Source organism: Lissotriton helveticus, chromosome 3_2 (assembly GCF_964261635.1).
Source record: "Lissotriton helveticus chromosome 3_2, aLisHel1.1, whole genome shotgun sequence".
NCBI lineage: Eukaryota > Metazoa > Chordata > Amphibia > Caudata > Salamandridae > Lissotriton > Lissotriton helveticus.
This window is the reverse complement of record NC_136062.1, coordinates 466,911,226-466,935,083: the sequence shown is the minus strand read 5'-3', so window position 1 is coordinate 466,935,083 and position 23,858 is coordinate 466,911,226. Positions and strand designations below refer to the sequence as shown.

At 45.8% G+C, this 23,858-nt stretch overlaps 1 protein-coding gene across 1 annotated transcript in view; it reads left to right on the top strand.

The window, feature by feature from the left end:
* Positions 1-7,868: 7,868 nt before the first annotated feature.
* The window catches only part of LOC144826172 (uncharacterized), a 71,714-nt gene continuing 55,724 nt past the window's right edge, over positions 7,869-23,858 (top strand). The window contains exons 1-4 of the mRNA XM_078684567.1: positions 7,869-9,178; positions 10,181-10,215; positions 11,926-12,063; positions 12,172-12,289. Of these exons, the coding sequence (XP_078540693.1) occupies positions 7,869-9,178; positions 10,181-10,215; positions 11,926-12,063; positions 12,172-12,289 (1,601 nt within the window). The remainder of the gene's footprint in view (positions 9,179-10,180; positions 10,216-11,925; positions 12,064-12,171; positions 12,290-23,858) is intronic.

Below are 23,858 nucleotides of genomic sequence, written 5' to 3'. Positions count from 1 at the left end.
TGGTATCTTGGTCAGGAAGACAACTTGCAGCTGGCTCCTACTGACCCAGCCACAGCCTAATAGTCCACCCATCTGCATAGTGACATAGCACAAAATGATGGGGCCCCTACAGAATGTTATGAGGGGCCTCTGAGTCTTCAGTATCTCACAGATATTCATATGCCTTAAGATGAATAGTGGCCCCTGAAAGTTTGGGGGCCCCATGAAAGTTTGGGGGCCAACTGTGCTGCAGGGTCTGCAGATGCGTGCTTCCCCCTCCACCCTAATCCTGCAACTGATGCTCAAACAGACCTCTCTGTTGTCTTCTGTGGCCACTGGGACTGGGCGATCTTCTCAACATCAGGCAGTTTCTGTGCACCTATGGATAGGGTTTTGATTAAAAACGCTTTATGGAATGAATGAGTGTCAATAGAAACAGGCAACGACAATAGCACGAAAAAAAGGAATATCAAGTGGAGCATCGAGAGGTGGCTGGAGAGAAGTGTAGGGAGCATAGTAGTGAGATTCATGGAGCATAGAATTAGCTTTGATAAAGGTAATTTTCAGTTCTGTGGTAAAGGAGGTGTAGTCGATCAAGAGCAAGGTGGTTTTTAAAGCACTCTTTATGGCGCACAAAGCCATCCATGGAGCGAGCCCGGCCTATCTGAGGGAAAAAATATCATGGTATACCCCCAGAAGAAACCTGCATTCTATCTACTCTGAAACCATGGCTGCTCCTGAGATCCATTGAGCGTCCTGGGAAGGCGGACGTTTGGGTAACGCTGCTTCCATTCTTTAGAACCAAAACAATTCCTGTGCTGCTGTTGTGGTCTTTTCCAATTTGTACGAATAGCGGACACAGCGCCAAGACACCTTAGGGTATACGCAGCGCTTTCCAAATATAAATCAAATCATCATCATCATCAAAATAACTTTTTTCGATTCAGAAGAATCATAAAAGTATACAATTAAAAAAAATTCATACATACAAATTCACAAATGGTATTTCATATTCAAAGGTTCAGAAGCAAGAACACAAGAACACAATACACAGTATATCAAAAGCTTAAAATCAATAAAACATTATATTAATACATAAGGATTCCTAAATAAAAACGAGTCTGATAGAACTGAACATAAAACTACATATGGGAACAGTTAATAACAGTCTCAAATGCTCAAAAACTTCCTTATATATTCATGGTCAGATATCCCTCAAGAGAAGTTTAGTAACTTCTCTTGGAACCATATAAAGCGAGCAGGAAAACATAAAGTGCACTATGCGTTATTAAGCTACGTTATTACATATGCAAGGAGGTAACCTCTCACACCAACCCCCTTGCTTGGACAAGGCAGCTGCAAAAGTGCAATGCATTTAAACCAATTTCATTCATATAAATCACCAATGGTGTTTCATTTTCAGAAATTTTAGAGGCAGAAGCACAATATATCATATCAAAAGCATAAAATCAATAAAACATATTCATAGTTCATAGCGATTCCTGATTAAAAAGCAGATCTAATAAAACTAAGCATGGAACTACATATAGCAGCAGTTGATAACGATCTCAAATACTCGAAACCTTCCTTATATGTACAAGGTCAAATATCCCTTAAGAGGGGTTTAATAGAACGATCTCTTGGGGCTTTATAAAGTGTACAAAAAAGCACAAATTGCATTGTATATTGTTGAGCTACATTATCACATGGGCAAGGGGGTAGCCTCTTACACCAGCATCGAGAGGTGGCTGGAGAGAAGTGTAGGGAGCATAGTAGTGAGATTCATAAGGCATAGAATTAGCTTTGATAAAGGTAATTTTCAGTTCTGTGGTAAAGGAGGTGAAGTCTTAGGCCACAAGAGAGGCACAGGAATCTGTAGCTAAGGTGCTCAAAGAGCCACACAAGTAGTCGATCAAGAGCAAGGTGGTTTTTAAAGCACTCTTTATGGCACACAAAGCCATCCATGGAGCGAGCCCGGCCTATCTGAGGGAAAAAATATCCTGGTATACCCCCAGAAGAAACCTACATTCTATCTACTCTGAAACCATGGCTGCTCCTGAGATCCATAGAGCGTCCTGGGAAGGCGGACGTTTTGGTAACGCTGCTTCCATTCTTTAGAACCAAAACAATTCCTGTACTGCTGTTGTGGTCTTTTCCAATTTGTACGAATAGCGGACACAGCGCTAGGAAAGGCAACTAAAAAGTGCAGTGCTTTTAACCGGAAACTAGTCAGATAAAAACGCCATTGTGTATGTGTAGTAAAAGATGAATAGAACTGTTGCTGTGATATAACCGCTTGGTTTGGTGTATGTTTATCTTGTCTGGACAGACCTAGGGTAGTATAATATGTATTCTTAATGACCATCTTCATGTCTGATTTAATAGGGTCAGGATTTTCATAAAAATGTTCAAGACCTCTTTTATGAAAGGGTTCCCTTACATAACGCAACCATGGAATTAGCATGGCCTTATCAAGATTCCCACAATCTTTTAAAATTTCTTTTGAAAACAGCAGATCTTCTGAAGACCATATTTTCCCCCATAGGAACAGGGGGGACACATGAATTCTATCACTCACGAAGTTTAAACCCACCTCGGAATGACAGAAATTATTTGGAATAGATAAAAGGCGTTTTAAAAATGTGTTCTCCATAATTTGTATTTGTACACTTTTATGGTATCCCCATACCCCTGCCCCATAAGTCGCTACTGGCAAACATTTAGATTTATACAGCGTCTTCAGTTCCGCTATTGGTTATTGACCTAATTTGCTTGCGAAGCGGAAAAGGGCCTCAATCGATCTACTTGTCTTTTGGACCCGGGTTATTAGTAAAGGGTCCCAATTCAGTGTTTTATTAAAAAGATTTCCCAAGTAATTAAAATTTAGGACTTTCTCAATGACCATGTTGTCCACAATAAATTTACGAGTTTTAGTTCTATTTGGGCCGCAAACCATTGTGAATGATTTAGTAAAGTTAACCTTTTGGTCTAATCCCAACATAAATTCATTAAAAGCATTCAAACATTTTTGCATACTATTTGCTGTTAGGGTCATTCACACAATATCGTCCGCATAAGACAATAAATGTATGTGTTTGCCATTTATTTTAGGAAAAAAATTGTTCTAAACCATTTGTGTATACTAAAAACAGAAAAGGGGCCAGGATACAGCCCTGGCGGACACCTTCAGTTGAGGGGATAGACCCGGTTTTTTCACCACTTGGCCCATATCGAATAGACACAGACGTAGCTGCATGCAATCTACGCATAAATCAATTCAAAATCAAATCAGGACGCAGGTGCTACATTCTCATGTTTGTTCAAGCGAGTGACTGACATAGTGTCTATATTACTTTAAAGCGTGACATCTCTAGGTGTAGGAGGTTTATGCTAAAGCATGATTGGCTGTTGCTGTGGGCCATCCGTTTTTTGACGAACTACTTTCTTTGCAAGAATAACAACTCTATCGTAGTGTCACTTTACTGTGTTGGAAGGGTTCTTCCATGAACTGTGCACCACACTAGTGAAGCTTCTCTTTTTTCAGAATTGATATTTAAAAATAACAATACCAATTCCATTTGCTCAGAGGGGTGCGAGTAATGCATAATAGCAGAAAAACATTGCATCCCAGCAGCAGTCACCTCTGAGATTGAGCCAGAATTACATATAGCTCATAATATCCGCATTTGTTCCACGGGTGGCACGCCTGCTTAAAGAAGCAGGCGTGCCAGATGCAAACAGGGGCACTGTGTCCTAGGACAATGAATGTGCTGCCCCCGGAGCCGCTGCAAACTAATACTGCCCTGAGGGACCAGTGGGATAAGTATTACAGATATTTGCGACCCCTTCTGTAATACAATTGTGCCGGAGGTGCAGAATGAAGGTGCACAATCCGTTCCAGGGTCACTATGGGAAATGCAGCCCCAGGTCGCCCAAGACAAAGAGAGGAAAAAAGACAGCCAAACAGAAGTTTCACACCTGTGATCATTTAGCATAACATTTCATGAGTACCCAGAGAGTACTTTAACCCTCTCATATATCATTTAGGCCTGTAAGTGTATATTGCGCTAAAGACGCAGCTCTGACTATTGGCCAGATCCCTTCTACCCTCCATTATTAGGGCTTGTGGTATGGGGCAGGTGCCTGTGTGAGTGTATGATTGTCTAGTGGGTTAGATTTTCATTTATGCTCCAGGGATACCGCCTGTATCTGTTTGATTCTGCTCCCTGGACAAGCAGAGTGTCTGCCTCGTCCTCCACTAGATGCGCCCTGAGTGTGACAGGTACATCTCTGGGTCTAGAGGTGGAGGGTGCAGTGAAGCATATGTTTCCATTCTATCACTGCCTGTGGCTACATCTTTCTTCCAGTTGTCTACTTTGGTAATGGTGCCCCATCGCTACAATTCTGCATTCAGACAGTAATGGAGCAAACACAGTAAATCATTTAGCCCAGTGAGGAATCAGTTTAACACAGGCTAATAGAACAGATAAGAAGGTTCACGGGGGCGGAGGTTGCTCTGATCGGCGATGGCCGCCTAATCCCGGGGCTCCGTCAAGCCAGCTAATAATCCTTCACTATCCTAGACCCCTCAGATGTTTACACTAAACGCGGCAATGGCCCAGACTGGTGAGAGGTCCGGCCGCCTGGTGCCAAGCTTTGAGGGCTGCCTGATGCTCCGTGGGCCTGATTTTGGAGCGGACGGACTGGGGTGGAAGTAGGCCCTTCAGCACCGGCCTCGCGCTGGTATCTGCCCCGCCGACGTGATAGTGCATGCGGCGGGGGGTGCGCGGCAGGGTCGGGTCGGCCGAGGCCCCTATTCCAGCTTCGGAGATCGGAGCCGGCGGTGGTGATTACACGGCTGCCCCAGCACCCGAGGCTTATATAAGCGCCGAGGAGACACAGAGCTGCTTGGTTAGCAGACGATTGGAGGCGGGTAGGGCAGTCTGGTGTCGGGCGGTGGAGTTGTTCTCTGCGCTTGCCACCCACCCCTTGTACACTTCGGCGGCGACGGGTGGCCATAAGAGCCCTGAGGCCCACGGGTGTGCCAGGAGGCACGGATTTGCGGTGAGGCAGGGTCCAGGTGGACTGCGGTTTGCCCTGAGGTCCCACCTGGATGAAGTTTATGCTTGCTGGGCATGGGGCCAGCTGCTGGCTGCAGTTCGGAGGGTCGCTCCCTTGACTTCTTGAGCGCGGAGCAGGGATTGAGGGACCCGGTGCTCGCAAACACTCCTGACTGGTGCGGATCTTCTTGGCCCCAGGGCCTCCCTCGAGGGTGCCTGTTGGTGGTGTTGGTGGTGTTGGTCCCCGTGCCCACGTGAGGATTGGCGCTCCTGGCGCACTTACCGATCCTTGGGTGCATCAGAAGCATCGTATCATCTGTGACGCGGCGGAGCACTGCTAGCCGAAGCCATGGGGAAGCCGGACCGTGGGCAATCTAAGCTGCCCTTCACGCAGACGAGATCTAAGCCGCAAGATGAAGGTGCGAGGCAGGAGGGCGGTGGAGATGCGGCTCCGGCAGCGGAGCAAGACCTCAAGAGCATCCTAAAGTCAATGGAGAAAGGACTGACGGACGGGATTACTTCCTTGGGAGTGAAAATCGATGCTCTAACGTATCGAATGCACAGAATGGCTGAACGCTTGGACAAGCACGCTGAGCGTCTTGATATGTCGGAGAGAAGGATCACGGAAATCGAAGAAGCGCAAACGACCATAGACAGAGACCATAAACAACTCGGTAAGGTGCTACAGATACTACAAGATAAGACAGAGGACTTAGAAGCTCGCTCACGTCGCTGTAATGTACGAAGCCTTGGCCTACCGGAGACTGCGCAGACGGGGAGGATGGAGACATTCGTGGAACGTATGCTGGTCTCCTTACTTGGCGCGGAAGTCTTCTGTAACATGTTCGTCATTGAACGGGCGCACCGGACGCTGGCCCCTCGCCCAAAACCGGGTACGCCACCACGCCCGATCATTGCTAAGTACCTCAACTACAGGGACAGGGATGCAGCCTTGAAAGTGGCCAGGGAAAAGCCGTCACTGTCGTATGAGGGGTCGGACATTGCACTCTACCCTGACTTCACCGCGAGGGTCCAGGAGGCGAGGAAGCACTTCGTTCCGATGAAGCGTCAGCTCCGTGAGCAGGGGTTGGACTATGCCATGCTGTACCCGGCGAAATTGAAGGTAACCCGGAATGGACAGACACACTTCTTCACAGAACCTAAAACACTGCAGAAGGCGATCAAGGAATGGGCAAAGGAGCGGAAGAAGACGCCGGAGCGAGATCTGCTGGACAAAGCAGCGGGAGGCGGCCTGGAAGAACAGGACTGAATGTTGCTGCATCAGTACTTATCCTAGATGGTTGCAAGGTTTGGGGGTCACATGTATGCCGGCGGGCGGGCTGGGAAGGGTGGTGAAGATTGTGTGCATATTTTACTATTGCTGATTGGTTTCAGTGGCCACCTCCGCCCACACGTGGTAACACACAGATGGTTATGTTTTGCTATTTGCTTTTGGGGTCTGGGGAAGGGTGGGGGGGACTTTCTGGCAGACTGATACGCAACCTAGTTGGAGGAGGTCCGCTGTGGGTGGGAGTGTTGGAGGTTGAGTGTTGGGGCAGTTTACGTGTTATGACCATACGGTGTGTGTTGAGGTCCTTTTGCGCAATGTACATGATGGCTGCTGGATGTGCAGGTGAGATGATTATTGCTTCAGCTGGCGATGGGTGATATGCCTGATGTAAGATTAGGTCATAAGGGGACGGGAAGCCTTAATGCTTTGACGTGGAATGTAAGAGGTTTAAACGATCATAGGAAGCTTCGCAAGGTTTTGAGTTATTTGTCCAGACACCACGTTGACTTAGCTCCACTTCAGGAGACACACTTGTCACAGAACAGCTCTAGGTTACAGGCAAGGGGGCTGCTGGGGCAGATTAGTGCTGCAAGCTTTACATCCCATTCCAGAGGAGTGCGTACATGGGTTAACCCTAAGTCGGAATATACACTCACTACAGTGGCAACTGACCCAAATGGGAGGTTTATTATATCTAGACTACTGGGAAAGGGATTGGAGTTATTGGTGGTTAATGTCTATGGACCAAACTATGATTGCCCTGAGTTTTATGTCCATTTGGCTGAGGTAGTCCGGGAGACCCCTTGTAGTGCTGTGCTGTGGGGCGGAGATTTTAACATGGTTAGATGCCCTGACTTAGATCGCTCAAGTGGCCCGGATAGGCGCCCTGTGAAAGAAGCACGGGAACTAGATAGGTTACTCATTAGTGAGGACTTGGCTGATGTGTGGCGCAGTCTACATCCAGGGCAGGGAGGGTACACCCATTACTCCGCCTTCCATAACATACACACGTTCATTAATTTTTGGTTTGTGACCACTGGGATGCTATCTCGTGTCAGCAAGTGCCAATTATTACGCCGCACCCTCTCTGATCACTCCCCTATTTTCTTATGCATGTCCCTACCGCAGAAGACCCCCCCTCCCTTTACATGGCGATTTCCACCGTACTCACTCCTTGACCCGGTATTCCGGGAAGAGTTGCATGAAGCGATTAAGACATTTTTTTACCTCAACGTAGGCTCAGTGGACAGTTTCTGACTGTCTGGGAGGCCTTTAAAGTTTATATTCGTGGGGTTGCCTTGAGTAAACATTCTGGAATACTTCGCTTGATACGCAGCCAGCTTGCGAATTTAGAGCGGCAGCTAGCGGATTATGAGAGGAGACTTGTAGCGGGGCCCGCGGCTGATACACATGAGGAAATAAAGAGCCTGTTGGCTGACTATCAGGAGGAGGCACAAGCAGAGGTTAGACATCTGGGGAAATATGCGATAGCATGCACTTACGGGGAGCAGGATAGGCCGGGGAGGGTTTTAGCTAATATGGTGAAGCAACAGAGGATGAGAGTAACAATAGCAGCGGTTAAATTAAAAGACGGGTCTCTTATTCTGGAGGAGGAAGGCATTGCGAAACGGTGTCAGGAATACTACTCCAAACTATACGCTTCGCGGGAGCAGTGCAGCGAGGGGGAGGTATTGGACTATTTGGAGCACATTAAACTCCCATTCCTTACGAACTTGCAAAGGGAGTTCCTGATGCACCCAATTGAATTCGACGAGATATGGGAAGCGCTCAGCCGGATGCGGTCCAGCAGGGCCCCAGGTATTGATGGACTAACGGCAGAGTTTTATAAATCCTACCTGGAGCTGTTGCTTCCGCACCTTTCTACACTGTTTTCGGATATGATTGAATCTGGGCAGAAGCCTCGATCAATGAGAGAGGCGCTCATTGTAGCCATTCCTAAGCCTGATAAACCGATAGATGAGTGCTGTGCTTATAGACCGCTATCTCTCCTCAACGTTGACACGAAGATATATGCGAAGGTACTAGCGACCCGTCTAGCTCTATTGGCACCGGTGCTAGTCGCCCCGGAAAAAGCGAGGTTCATTGCAGGCAGAAACCTTACCTACAACTTACAGACAGTTTTCGGGGATATTCAACATACAAGACAGGATTCTAAAGCGATAGCCATTTTTTTAGATATGGAGAAGGCATTTGACTCAGTGGAGTGGTCCTTCATGAGGGCGGTACTCACAAGACTGGGGCTCGGCCAGCTTTTTGTACAAATGATCTCGGTATTGTATAACGACCCGGTTGCTCACATCAGGATTGGCGGTAAAGTTACAGACCCTATCCGGATTGGAAGGGGTACACGCCAAGGTTGCCCGCTGTCTCCAACCCTTTATGCTCTCATCGCGGACCCACTGGCGTGCGCTATGCGGGAATATCACGTTCATCGCGGTCTCAATTTCCCCACCTACAAACTGGTGATCACAACGTACGCAGATGATACACTTCTGTACGTCCGCGACCCTGAGACAAATCTGGCACCGTTGCTGCGCGAGGTGGTGCGGTTCGGAGCTCTCTCCGGATTGAAGGTGAATTGGGATAAGTCGCTTGCGTTCCCCCTTACAGAGACCACTCGTCAATTTGAAATGGAATACCCACTTCGGTGGACCACGGACCCGGTGCGGTACTTGGGTAACCGCTTGCACACTGATGCTGCAACAGTGTTTCTCGAGAACTATGGCAGGGCTATGGATAAATTAGAAGATAATGTGAACAAATGGATTGGGCTGCCTCTGTCACTCCTGGGGAGGATTACGATCATGAAAATGATCGTATTACCCAGGTTCCTGTTTCTATTCACAAACATCCCGATGGTTCTCCCTAAATGTTTTTTCACATGACTTACGTCACTGATGATCAAACTGGCGTGGGCCGGTAAGCAGGCAAGGGTTCAGTGGAAGGCCCTTGTCCTCCCGTTTCAATTGGGCGGCCTCAGTGCCCCAGACTTTGAATTATATTATCGAGTCACACAGGGGGCACATCTTCACCAGTGGGTACATGATAGGGAACCCGCACCATATATTACACTAGCGAAGCTCTTTGCGGCCCCGCTCCCGCTACCAGCAGTGGCCTTCGATGTGGTGGACCGACGCACGGGACTGCTTGACTCTTTAAATGCCCCCAGACATGCCTGGCATGCAATCTTGCAGTACCACGCGGGGGTGTTGTTATATGCCCCTCGGATGCCCATCGAATAGTTGGTGTGGCTTGCCCCATGTAGGGACAAAGGCGTCATAGAGGCTATGAAGGCACATGGTGTATGTACGGCGGGAGAAATGTTCACCGATGGCACCTTGAAAAAAATGAGGGATATAGACGTACAGAAGCAGTGCCCTACGGTACTGCAGCGATTTCAGTTCCATAGAATCAGGGAGGCTTGGCGCGAGCAACTAGGGGTGGACCTTCAGGTACCCCCAGAGGTGAGGGAGCTTACCCACGTGATTAAAACGGAAGAACCAAGAAAAATGGTGTCCACTTTGTATAAAATAACTATGGCAGAACAACCTGCTGGATATAATAAGGCACGCATATATTGGCAACGCGATTTAGACACGCAGCTTTCGGATGAGATGTGTCATTACTATTGTTCAAACACGAGAACCGTTTCCCTGAACGGCAGACACATGCTGGTACATTTTAAGTATTTGAACAGAGTTTATCACACGCCTGACAGGTTACATGGGTTTGGGCTGCGGGGCAGTGCTGACTGTGAGAGATGCAAATTGCCTGATGCGGGATTTATGTATTTGGCATGGGAGTGTCCGGGTGTACAGTATTATTGAAGGGAAGTGTTTCAGGAGATGAGCAGAGTCCTACAGGGCGACATTTCCCCTTCGCTGCTTTTGGCACTGTTAGGCTATTCAAAGCCGTTATCTAAGGTGCAGCGCAGGCTCGTACATTTAGGGTTGCTCCTGGCGAAAAGGCGGGTGGCGATTTGTTGGATGAGGGTGCCGCTCCCGTAGATAGAGCAGTGGCTTCGGGATTTGGAGTATTGTTGCACGCAGTCAGAAAATTACAGCGAACTATTACCCCCACGGAGCAGGCCCAAGAACTTCTGGGGATTATTCTTTGAATACAGAGACAAACGGGAGGCGGAGTCAGCGGGGGGAACTGAGGTGAGAGACACAGAGGAGGTGGAAGGGGACACAACTACGTATTGAGCGAGTTGCCTACCTAGGACACAGACTACACACAGGCGATATGTATCGGATCGCGGGGCTTACCCCTAGTTAGCTGGGTACAATATGGCCCAACAGTAGAATTGTAGCACAGTGACGCAATTGGCAGGACGAGACGACACCTATGGTCTGTTTGAGTTTTCTTTTTCTTTGTTCCCTTTAGGGGTAAAAGTGGTGAATACATGCTTTTGATGTAGGATGTGAGCTCGAAATCACCACGAGTAAAAATAAAAAAAAAAAAAAAAAAGAAGGTTCACATGATCCTACACCCTTATACCAAGATATGTGTATGGGACCTGGCCATGTGAATAAACCCTGCATGAACTACCTGGCTCCATAGGCAGGTATGGTGTCCTGCTGGATCAGGTGTAAATTATGTATGATGCAAACAGGAAGCTGTTTATGCCTATCATTGTGGGAGACCTTCTTGGTTTGCATCCAACTATATTTCCATTTTGCATTATTCAGCACCATTTAGATGTCTGCCTCCCAGGCCTGTATTATGTGAGTGGAGCCATATTTTCTAGCTGCTGTGAACATTATGTATAATTCAGAAACCCATGTTGTGGAGTCTGGGGCTCTGATTACCCAGGTGAATGGTCTGAATTGCAGCTGTTCCTCAAAGTACCTTGGAATACTTTCCTAGATAGTGTGTTACTCTAATGTGAGAAAATTCTGCTCAACATACAAGTAGCTCAGAGTTGTCAATCGGGCCCTGTATAAAGCCCTCACCACTACGTGTTCTTTGGTGAAATGGAGGAAGGGGTTTGAGCCAAGGGTATTGTGGGCAATAAGTACCTGAGTCCAAAGATTTGCTCAGTGCCCACCACCTGCGCCTTCAAATTTCAATGTGTAGAAAACCAAGGCATAGTCTTGATTCCACCTCATGACTTTCTTCCACCCTCCATATTCGCTCTACCTCTTTACCTCCTTCTTTAAGTGACAAACCTCACTGCTTTCCTACTTGTCACTGTTTTTTATGTCTTTCTCTTCCTGCTTCTTTCCCCTTTTTGTGTTTTTCTCTCTCTTGCTCTGGATCAAAGTCTTTTGAGGAAAATAGGTGCAGGCCCATGCAAAGGCACTAGTGACATAGTGAAAGATAGCAGTAATTACAGCATAGTGGGCCGCTCAGGCCCCGGGCTCTGATGACACTATACCTGCTGCACTAATGCTTCACTCACGGAAGGCAGTGTGTGTTGTTTCACTGTAGATTGTTTGCTATTGCATGATGACTTGCTCTCCAGAAGGCTGCAGCTTCCTTCATCCCACTTGCCCTGTACCTCTTTCCTACTTCTAGATGTACCTAGAAGAGCTTTAATTCATTCACTCAGTGCATCTACTCTAATTCCAGAAAGCAAACAGCTCCTGAAAGGTGGAGACATCGCTGTGAAACTTGGCCGCAGTGCCATGATATGTAAGGACGACAGCTGCTTTTGGCCTAAATCCAGTGATGGGGCGGTTAATGTTCCCTACACTCTCAGCGGTTACAGTGAGTATCTGATGTGGTGGTGGAGGTTGCATCTGGAAGAAGTAGTTAAACTGCTTTGTCTATCTGCCCTCATTTCTCCCTTCTTACAAACTCTCCATTCTTCTACAGGTGGCAGCGAAGTTGCTAGCTTCACTGATGCTATCTCAGAATTTGCAGCATTGACCTGCATCCGCTTTGTGGACCGCACCACGGAAACGGACTACCTCCAGATTGCACCGAGAGATGGGTAAAGACAGGACCTGCTTCTGGGTCACCCCCATGAATACATTATCAGTTTGTAGCCTTCGCCTATCTTGGGGGAGCCAAGTAGTCTAACATGGTTGCTATTTGTTCTGTAAAATGAAGGTTCAATATTATCATCGATGGTGGTGGGTCCTTGGTCCAGCAGGCACCAGTGTGTGATCTTGGACATACACAATCAAACACTCTTCACAACAAACTCTTGTTATAGCTCAGTGTTTTTCACACGTCACAAGTCCCAAGTCACTGTCGTTCCACCCTAACATTAATGTGCAATGTCTGCATCCTATCACTGCCCTTCGAAGAATTGATACACTGAATAGTCATTGACATACATCTGGAAAGCAGTGCAGATAGAAACAAGCCCTGATTCCTAGGATAGATTTGCAGTGTCTGCGGGTCCAAAACTAGGTTGGTGAGCTGTTTAGGAGTGATAGGTGAGGTGGTAGATATTGATACCACAGCTTATCCTATAGACACAGGGTTTGTTATCATGCCTCTGCTTGCTTTGGTGGACCCATAAGAAAACAAGTTACGTACCTGTAACTGTAGTTCTCCAGTATTGGAAGCTTTCATAGATTCACATGCCTGAATCATTCCCCGTCGTCGAGACGGGAGTCTCTGGTACATAAAAAAGCAATGCTTAGTAGTATAACAAACTGAAAAGAGGCCTTTGGCCCATTTCCCTTTTGAAACCCATAACCCTCGTTAAGTAAAAGAGACCAAACTTTTCCCTGAATTAATCAGAGCTTCTCACCCTCTAAAACCCTCCTGAGAGAACCTTCTGCTCCTCAGATTTTCACGCAGTTGTGCATAAAAACACTCTTAGTGCTAAATCCAAGGTGAGCATCTCACCGGAGGAGGGTGGGTTGCATGTGAATCTATGAAAGCTTCCAATACTGGAGAACTAGTTACAAGTAAGTAATTTGTTTTCTTACTCCAGTATTGGAGCTTTCATAGATTCACTTGCCTGAATCAGAATAGGGTGCAGTAGCATAAAGCACATTTTTCTTTTTTTCATATGGTCACTTAATACAGCATCATTCTGTACATAGTTACTTTTGAATTCTGCATATTAATATTGCAATCACTGTAACTAAACATAATAATAGAAAAAATGTGCATTTGTAACAAAGACAAAAGGATGGAGGGATGCCAAGAGGGCTCACCATTAATGGATAATGTTTCTCAGCACCGCTTCTCCCACCGCCCCATCTGTCTCTGCAGCTGCTTCCAAGCAGTGGTGCCTGGTGAAGGTGTGCGTAGATCTCCTGGTCGCTGCCCTGCAGATATCCTGGATTGGCACTCCTGCAAATAACGCAGTGGAGGTGGACACTGCTCTTGTTGAATGAGCACAAATTTGTGCGTTCTGAGGTTTCCCAGCAGCTTGGTGACAATATACTATAGCACTGGAAATCCATCTGCCAATCCCACGTTTCGATAAAGGGTAGCCCTTCCTGGGTGTGCTGAAAGCGAAAAAAGCTGTGAAGGCTTGCGAAAGTGTTTAGTCTCCTGCAAATAGAATTTGAGACATCGCTGGACGTCCAGCGAATGTAGAACTCTTTCCGCTGCTGTTGTCGGTTGTGGAAAGTTTAAAACGAATGGCTCATTCAAATGAAAGTCAGTTGGTACTTTAGGGATACATTTCGGATTAGTTCAGAGAATCATCCTGTCTTCTTTAAATTGCAGAAAAGTGTCTTGAATTGTGAGAGCCTGTAATTCCCCCACTCTTGTGGACGAAAGTTAGAGCGATGAGAAGCGCCACCTTCCACAATAGGATTTTGAGATCTGCCCTGTGTATAGGTTCAAAGGGTTGCTTTATTAATTGTGAAAGGACTATGATCAAATGCAAAAGAGGTGGAGGAGGCTTTATTGGAGGAAAAACTCTGAATAATCCCTTCATGAATTGTTTAACAATTCTTGCCGACCGTAAGGATGGTCCTGAAGCAGTCCTTCTGTAGCTTGATATTGCAGCTAAATGTACTTTTATAGATGCGTGAGTCAAACCCGACTTAGCTAAAAGCTAAATGTATGGAATAATTTCATGAGGTGTTGAATTCAAAGGATAAACGTTACTTCTTTGACACCAGAGACAACATCTCATCCACTTCATTCTGTAGGTCTTGTTCGTACTATCTGCCCTGACCTTGAAGAGGATATCTTTACATTCTTCTGAGATGTTTAGATACTGAAATTCACAGTGCTCAGGAGATAGGCCATCAAGTGCAAGGATCTTGGGCTGGATGGAGCACTTGTCCCTGGGACATCGTCAGTAGCGATGGCATTGGTTGGAGGAGAATCAGATGGACCTCCGAAAGCAGCAGAAGCTCTGTGAACCAGTGTTGTCTAGGCCACCATGGGGATATCAGGATTTGTCCGCACGGTTCTTTTTTGATCTTCACAAGTACTTGCGGCAGCAGGGGAATTGGGGGAAAGGCGTAGGCAAAGTCGCCTGACTATGCCATCAAAAACGCATTCCCCCAAGATCCCCGTTGGGGAATCCAGCTTGCGAAGAACCGGCATTTCCTGTTCTCCGCTGTTGCAAAGAAGTCTACTGTCGGTTCTCCCCATCTTTGAAAAATGTTGTTCAGAACTCCTTGGTCCAACTCCCACTCGTGGCAGGACGATTTGAGCCTGCTGAGAGTATCCGCCTTGATGTTTTGATCCCCTGGGAGATGTTCTGCTGTTATGGCTATCCTGTGCCGTAGCGCCCATTCCCATATGTCCTGGGCTTCCTAAGAGAGGGAGAGTGATCTTGTTCCTCCCTGCTTGTTTAAGTAGTGCATTGCAGTTGTGTTGTCCATTCTTATCAACACAGATGATCCTCTTATCCTTGGCAGGAAAGCTAGCAATGCGAAACGGACCGCTCTGAGTTCTAGTAAGTTTATGTGTAGTTGTTGCTCGTGCAACTTCGAGTGACTGCTGACTTGAAGGTCTTGAAGGAACGCTACCCATCCTTCTTGGGATGCATCTGTTGTCACTATCAATGGGGCTGGAATTGTGAGGAATAAAAGACCCTGCAAGACATTTTGTTTTCGGGTCCACCATGTTGCTGCTTGATCCATGACGGGCATGACTTGGACAACATCCTCGAAGGATCACTCCGCTTGACACCATTGCAGATCTAGTTGCTCTTGCAACGGACGCATTCTTAACCTGCAGTGAGGTACAAGGGGAATGAATTTGAATTTGAATTTAGTCTTTATTGTTTAGTTAATTAAAACCATAACAAATTTCCCGTACAATTTTCAACCAAAATTAAAATAAAATGACATAAAAAGAGAAATCAAATAAACATTAATTTCAATATAAATAATTCCAAAAGTTATCTTTTTCCTAAAACCTTAAAATAAGGCCAACAAAAACTTTACCATCTTACAATTCATTTGGGGAGCTGTTGAGTCCAAGCCGCCAATGACTGCAGTCATTGCGTATTCAATGTGCGTATTCTCTTTACCAGAAAGATTTTCTTTAAGAAAAACGCTCGCTCCTTGTTCAGCTTCTGACAATGACATATTATGTGAATTAAATCTTCTTTTGTTTTACCACAAAGACGACAAACAACAGATTCAATGTGCTTCCAGGTTGGCTCATCGGCAAGAGTTGGAAATGTGCCGAAGCGCAAGGCCATCAATCTTTTTTTGATAAAAATAGAGTAAGTTGAGTCCAAATAGGCCACCAGGGTAAGAGTTTTGTAACTATTGATCACAGACCATGAATGGGAACGATGTGAAAAAATGTCTTTATCAGTGATCAATGAATGAAATTTGGCGGCTTTATTTAATGCCTGTTTAAAGGAGATGAATGGAATTTTTTTTTTCCATAAGTTGGAAGAGCATGTTAGCTCCAGTGCGCGTGACAGGAATCTATTTGCCTCTGATTTTTTTGGCATTACCAGTTCCTGCCATAGAATTTTGTTGAGGTTATTATCACGGCATTTTTCTTAATTCGATACCACACCTTGATGCATGTATACAATCTTCCCAATGATTCATTCATTAGACCGAATTCTAAGTGCATGTGCGCTGGTGAGGCTGACCTGGGGAGTTGGAAAACCTTTTTATACATTTTAGTTACTAAGGGCCAGATGTAGGTAATTCATATTTACCACCTCTTAAATACCGAATTTTACCGATTCGGTATTTAAGAAGTGGTAAATATGAAGGGGGGAGATGTAGGTATTTCCAGATGTGGAAATACCGAATCGTTAAGATTCGGTATTTACCGAATCTGGAAATACCGAATCGGTATTTCCTATTGATTCCTATGGGCTGTGAAGCCCATAGGAATCAATGGGCAATACCGATTCTGTAATTACAGAATCGGTAAATACCGATTTTAGCAAGGGTTCAGGGGGTGTCACTTTGACACCCACTGGCACCCCTGTTTTAGGCTTGTGTGCCACATGGCACAGGTGTACATGCACAGATGTGCATGTACACCTGCATCGGTATTTTACCATGCAATTGTATTGCATGGTAAAATACCGATTTTCAAAGCCCTGTGTCAATGTGCAACTTGGCACCTACATACCGAAAATGCATTTTTGGTAATTTTACCGACCGGTATATTTACCGATTCGGTAAAATTACCGAAAATGCCTGTTTTTTCCCCCTACATCTCAAAATCCAATTACCGGTCGGTAACGGCCGAATTCGGCCGTTACCGACCGGTAATTGGCCACCTACATCTGGCCCTAAGTTGTGAAGAAATTCGGAATCCTTACCATGCATTGCAACACTTGCATAGGCTACGGTGGGAAGCTCTTTGCTAGCAATCACAGTTAAAACTGGTTTTAACGATGGACCTTCCAGTTTTTTTGACAAGGTGCTAAGTGCAAATATTAAGGCACCTGCTCTTTGTGTCAAATAATTCTTCTGCTCTTTTAAGGAAAGCTTATCGTCGATATAATATCCCAGGTATTTAAAATAGGATACCCGTTCCAAACGCTTTCCTTCTAACCGGATATTGTGGTGTTCAGATCGTCGATTGGTAATTAACATTGTTTTGTTTTTTGATGAATTAAGATCCAGCTTGTTTATAGACAGGAAATCTGAGAGTTCTTTTAGCAGCCTGTACAATCCAACTTTTGTTAAACTCAGAAGCACAATATCATCTGCATTTGCCAGGTGAGTAAGTTGTAAGTTGCCTAATTTCAGAGAGTAAGCGTTGCAGTTGTTTAGTTTGTCTGAAAGATCTAAAATAAATAGGTTGAATAAATGTGGGGCCAGGACGCAACCCTGTTTTAATCCGATTGTAGTGTATACTTTTCTCGATAAACAGGATCCATCCCCGAGTAGGGGAATGCAAGATGACATTGTTCCCTGTAATGACTTGTACTTGCGTACTGAAAGACACTTTCCTTTTGTAAAGTCTTGGAAGAGAGAAATAATTTTTAGCTGCCTTTCTTTGGAGGGGAACGCCTTGTTTCTCTCTGTATCCAGTATTGCCCCAAAAAAGTGATGTTTTTCGTTGGTTGAAGGGATGACTTTTCTTCGTGTAGAGTCAGACCTAGCCTGGCAAACAACTCCATGCAAGCCTCTGTTGATGCTCGGCCTAACGCTGCTGATGGTGCCTTGACTAGCCAGTCGTTGAGGTAGGGAAATAATTGGTGTTTCTGTCTTCTTAGAATCACAGCCACAGGAGCCAGGCATTTCTTGGGGCTGGTTTCAGGCAGAAGGGCAGTACCTTGAATTGGTAATGTTCTCCGGCGACCATGAACCGAAGGTACTGCCTGTGTGAAGGATGGATGGGGATATGAAAGTACGCATCCTGTAGGTCTAGTGTGGTCATATGGGGCCAGATGTAGGTAAAACTTATTTACCGATTCTTAATTACCGAATTTTACCGATTCGGTAATTAAGAATCGGTAAATAAGAAGGGGGGGTATGTAGGAACATCCAGATGTTCCATTTACCGAATCGGTAAGAATCGGTATTTACCGATTCGGTAAATACCGACCGGTAATGCTCCATTCATTCCTATGGGCTTTGAAGCCCATAGGAATGAATGGGGCATTACCGGTCAGTATTTACCGAATCGGTAAATACTGATTTGGACAAGGGTGCAGGGGGTGTCACTTTGACACCCTCTAGCACCCCCAAAAACGGTTCGGGGGCCATATGGCAGGCATACCTGCCTTAAGGGCAGGTCTGCCTGTCATATGGCACAGGTGTGCATGCACACATGTGCATGCACACCTGAATCGGTATTTTAACATCAAATACAATTTGATGGTAAAATACCGATTTTGTAGGCCTTGTGGGACTCTGAAGAGTCCCACCTACATATCAATTTTACCGATTCGGTAAATATACCGGTCGGTAAATTTACCGACCGGTATATTTACCGAATCGGTAAAATTACCGATTTGCCCCGTTCCAGTCCCCCTACATCTCAATAGTCAAATACCGGTCGGTAACGGCCGAATTCGGCTGTTACCGACCGGTATTTGGCTACCTACATCTGGCCCATGGTCTCTTGGGTTCAACAGTAGAAGGATATCTTGCAGAGAAACCATCCTGAAAGATTGCTTTTTGAGATAGGTGTTTAGGAATCTGAGGTCCAGAATTGGCCGCCACTGAAGGATGTAAAACCCCCTTCCCCTCTGGTAGTTCGGTACTGGTTCTATTGCTCCCTTTTGGAGCATTGCCCGAATCTCCTCTCGCATTTGATGTAAATGCTTGACCTTCTGATGTATCGGCGGCGTACAAGTGGGTTTCTGTAGAAATTCTACAGTGTGGCCAAATTGAATAATGTTGAGGACCCATTGGTCCGTGGTTATCTGTTGGCAATTTTGAAAATAATGAGCAATCTTTCCACCCAGGGGAACATGTGATCTCAGAGGGATCGGTGTAGCCGGAATTAGAAGGTTGTCATTGTCGTCAGGTGTTGTCTTTCCCCTGACGACCTCCTTTACCTCTCGGAGTCGATTTTTTGTAGCCTCCTGTCTAGCGCTGTATATACTGCTGATGGGAGAGCTGAGATGAGGTGGAGTAAGAGGAATATCAACCCTGTTGGTATCCTCCCTTTTAAGGTGATTGACCTCTTCCTCTAGAGCCTCAAAAAGGAGCTTTCCTGTATTGTAAAGTTCCCAATGACTTAGCCGTATCCGTATCATTTTTGATACTCTGCAGTGCATCATCCATATGCTTGCCAAATAGATCTTCACAGTTGAAAGGAAGGTCCAAGATTTTATTCTGGGCTTCCGGTCTAAATGCTGTCGCCCTCAACCATCCTTGCCTGCTTAGTACCGCAGCTCCTCCCAGAGATCTGAATGCCGTGGCCGCTATGTCCATAACACAATCTATGAGTTCGGCCGAAGTCCTCTCCCCTTCTTGCAGAATTTTTCAGGCTTCTTGTCTCTCCGTCTCTGGTATATGGTCTATGTAAGGTGAAAGGTCGCACTACATTTGCCTATCATACCTCCCTAGAATGGCCAGGGCATTCGCAGCTTTCACTAACAGAGCTGACATAGAGAAAAATCTCTTCCCTGCATTGTCCAGCTTCTACCCTCCCTGTCCGGAGGTGCCATAATAGGAGCTGATGGATTTTTTTATTTTTGCTGAGCTGCTTGGGTAATTACTGAGTCCGGCTTAGGATGACCTAAAAGACAAGCTGGAGCATCTGAAGGAGCCTTATATTTTTTTGTCCAACCTTATATTTTTTGTCCAACCTGGCGAGCACTGGAGTCACTGTAGCTGGTGCATCCATGACCTTCAGGCCTTCCTCCCAAAGATGACTTACAATCGGTAAGGATCGAACTGTCATACGATAGGGTTCCTTGAAGTCATAGAAGAAACATTCCGCCTTATCCTCTGCCATGGTAAGTGCAAATCTTTTAGTGGCTCTCTCCATTAAATTATGAAACTCACCTATGTCCTCCGGTGGAGAATCAACAGGCTTCGGATACGGAAAAGAAGGTGACGGAATGAGATAATCGTCCCACTCTCTGCTAGGGTCCGTGATCTCTCCTTCTTCCTCCTTATATGTGGTCCTTGGGCCTTGACTAGATCTCGGTGGTGAAGATCTTGTGAGGGGTTCCGGTAAGATGTCCCGCCTAAACACTGGTGTACTTGGTATAGAGCGTAGTTGAGGAATTTCCCTTGAGGTTTGAGGTACAGGATATCTCCTCCTATAATCCTCTAACATGAATTGTAGATCTTTTAACAAGGAAGATTGTACACTCGTCATCTCTTTCTGCTGTTCCTGGCGGTATTGCTGCTGAGGACGCTCTTGATCTTCATAATCGTCTGAATCCTCCTCTTGGTACTTCACTTGCAACTGAGACGGGCTACTAGCATAACCAAAAGGGCCGCCACCATATCATCTTCGTCCCCTTCCGAATCCTCTTCCTCCAGAAGGTGAAATGGTACCAGAGGCGACACCTTACTTGGAGAGGTAAGTTCTGGCGTAATTGTCTTTTTCCTGGCCAAAAATCTCTTTTCTGTTTTTTTTTCCCTCGTCGACAAGCCCGTCGACGAGATCACCGTCGAAACCGTAGACGATATCATTGTCGTCGACGTTGCCGTTACCGTCGTCATTGTGGCCGTCGACGATCCCGTCATCACTGCCGTCGACGACGATCCCGTCGACGATGTGGTTGTATTCGTAGCCATCGATGCCATCGTCATCGACGGCGTTGTCGCCGATCTCTGTGACGACACTGTCGTCGACGGCGATAAAGCTCTTGAAACAGCTTTTACCTCAGGTTTCTTCGACGATGATGTTCTTTTCCTCGTCGACGACGCAGATTTCTCCACTTTCTCCTCAGAAGGTGTAGAGAATCGTTTCTACACAGAAATCTTGACCTTAGGGGGAGATTTTGAGGGCTCTGAACTAGTTTTCTTGTAATGTTTAACCCCCGAAGCATGACCTTTCTTCTCCTTCTCTTTGCCTGTAGGAGATTTTGAGGGACTATGCCCTGAAGACCCTGGGGCGGTCTTTTTAAGGGACTTCTCAGGTCTTTCCCCTGAGGTATGAGCCTGAGGAGATCTGCTCCTTTTCTGAGATCTCCTGGAAGAAGAGGACTCCTCCTCACTGTCACTGGCTAAGATCTCCTTCCTAGCTTTCACCTTTTGTAGCCAGAGTAGAAGCCTTCCTTCACGGTCCCTCAAAGTTTTATTAGAAAAGGTATGACATACCTTTCAATCCTTTGCCTGATGGTCTGGATTAAGGCAGTAGATGCAGTCCTTATGAGGGTCGTCTGTATAGAGCCTTTTCTTAGAGCAGGTGGCACAAGCTCTAAATAATCATTTTTTCTCCTTGTGAGCCATGGTAGCAGAAGGAGAAATAGTCTGAAGTTTATTTATTTATTTGGGAGATTTATTGAGCGCGCAAATACCCATAGGTGTCTCGGTGAAGTGTTCCAAATAATTAAATCTGGAGAAGGAAAAAACACTCAGGTCCAATATCAATTGAATATACTGAAGAGTTTGAGCAGCGCTCAAAGGAGACTCCCCAGCACAATGTGCGGTAGAAAGTCCGTGGAGCAGTAGGTTCTCTCAGGAGGGTTCTAGAGGATGAGAAGCTCTGATTAGTTCAGGGAAAAGTTTGGTCTCTTTTACATAACAAGGGTTATGGGTTGCAAAAGGGAAATGGGCCTCTCTACAGTTTACTATACTACTAAGCATTGCTTTTTTATGTACCGGAGACACCCGTCTCTACGACGGGGAATGATTCAGGCATGTGAATCTATGAAAGCTTCCAATACAGGAGAACTACTGTTACAGGTAAGTAACTTGTTTTCTTATGGGTCCACCAAAGCAAGCAGCGGCATGATGACAAACCCTGTGTCTTTAGGATAAGCTGTGGTGTAACTCTGGTGTAACAAGCTTAGATTGATGCCTCTTGATAGACATATCAAAGAGAATAGGTAGTCACAGGTAATTATAAAAAGAAAAAGACACGGACTCCTGCGCACTTGTGTGTGTATTCATGAAAAAAGAATAAAAAGTATAGAGGGCATATTTATGGGCCCCTTTGCATCGCACTTGCCCCATGCAGTGTGGTGCAGGAGAGACGCAATATAAAAATGAAGTTTATGATGCTATGCAATGTTACCTTGCGTGGCCCTGGGTGACTTCATAAATCTTACGTATTGTAATGCAGAACAAATTGCTAAGCTGCATTACTGTGTGCGAGGGAGGCGTTACCATGGGCATTGCAAGGGTGTTCCCACACAACATCCATGGATTTTACAGACTTCACACTTTTTACTAGAAGTCGTAAACCCAGAAATGCGCCGAAAATCCATGCCTCTCCAGCTTAGGCGTAACAAGGAGAAATATGTTTATATGCATTCTCTTCACACATAGAAAGAGGAAAAAGCCTCAGGGGATTGTTGTTGTTGAAAAAGGTACACCTTTCTTCCAAAAACAATCCTCCTTAAAAAACAGACACCCTTGCACCACGGTATAAGGGTTGCTGTGTTGGTGCCAGGCACCCAAAAGGTGGTGTGCTGGAGAAAAGGTGGGAATGTGCTTTACTAACTTAAATTCTATGGGCCAGATGTAGGTAATTCTTATTTACCACTTCTTAAATACCGAATTTTACCGATTAGGTATTTAAGAAGTGGTAAATATGAAGGGGGGAGATCTAGGTATTTCCAGATGTGGAAATACCGAATCGTTAAGATTCGGTATTTACCGAATCTAGAAATACCGAATCGGTATTTCCTATTGATTCCTATTGGCTGTGAAGCCCATAGGAATCAATGGGCAATACCGATTCTGTAATTACAGAATCGGTAAATACCGATTTTAGCAAGGGTGCAGGGGGTGTCACTTTGACACCCTCTGGTACCCCAAAAATAGGCATGTGCGTCATGTGGCAGACAGACATGCCCTAAGGGCATGTCTGTCTGTCACATGGCTAGGTGTGCATGCATACATGTGCATGCACACCTGAATTCGGTATTTTAACACCCAATTGGATTGGGTGTTAAAATACCGAATTTGTAGGGCCTTTGGGACTCTGAAGAGTCCCACCTACATATGGATTTACAGAATCGGTATATTTACCGATTAGGTAAAATACCGAAGTGGTAAATTTACCGAATCGGTAAATATACCGATTCTGTAAATTCAGACCCACCTACATCTCAAAAGCCAAATACCGGTCGGTAACGGCCGAATTCGGCCGTTACCGACCGGTATTTGGCTACCTACATCTGGCCCCTAGCCTTCCTGCCCTTTCCCCGTCAGTCAGTGCTGCACAGCAAGGTGACCTTCTGCACTGCACTGCGTGTCTTGAACATAAATATTGCCCTATATCCATAGGTTTACACGCAGAGGAAAACAGTGTTGCTTTTCCATACATAGCATTCCATGAATGCAAGATCAGCAGCCACATGGAAGTTAAAAGCTTCAGCAGGGTCTTCTGACTTGTACACATCCAAGAGGAAGGTGGCCACAGTCAGCTCCACCCACATCTGCAAGGACCATACACGTCCACTAGGATCCATGTCCACAAAGTGTCCCGGGGGCTTCTGGACAGCTTCGGCTTTTGTTCACAGTCAGGTCCACTGACAGTCTTTGTCAGTACAGTGAATCTTT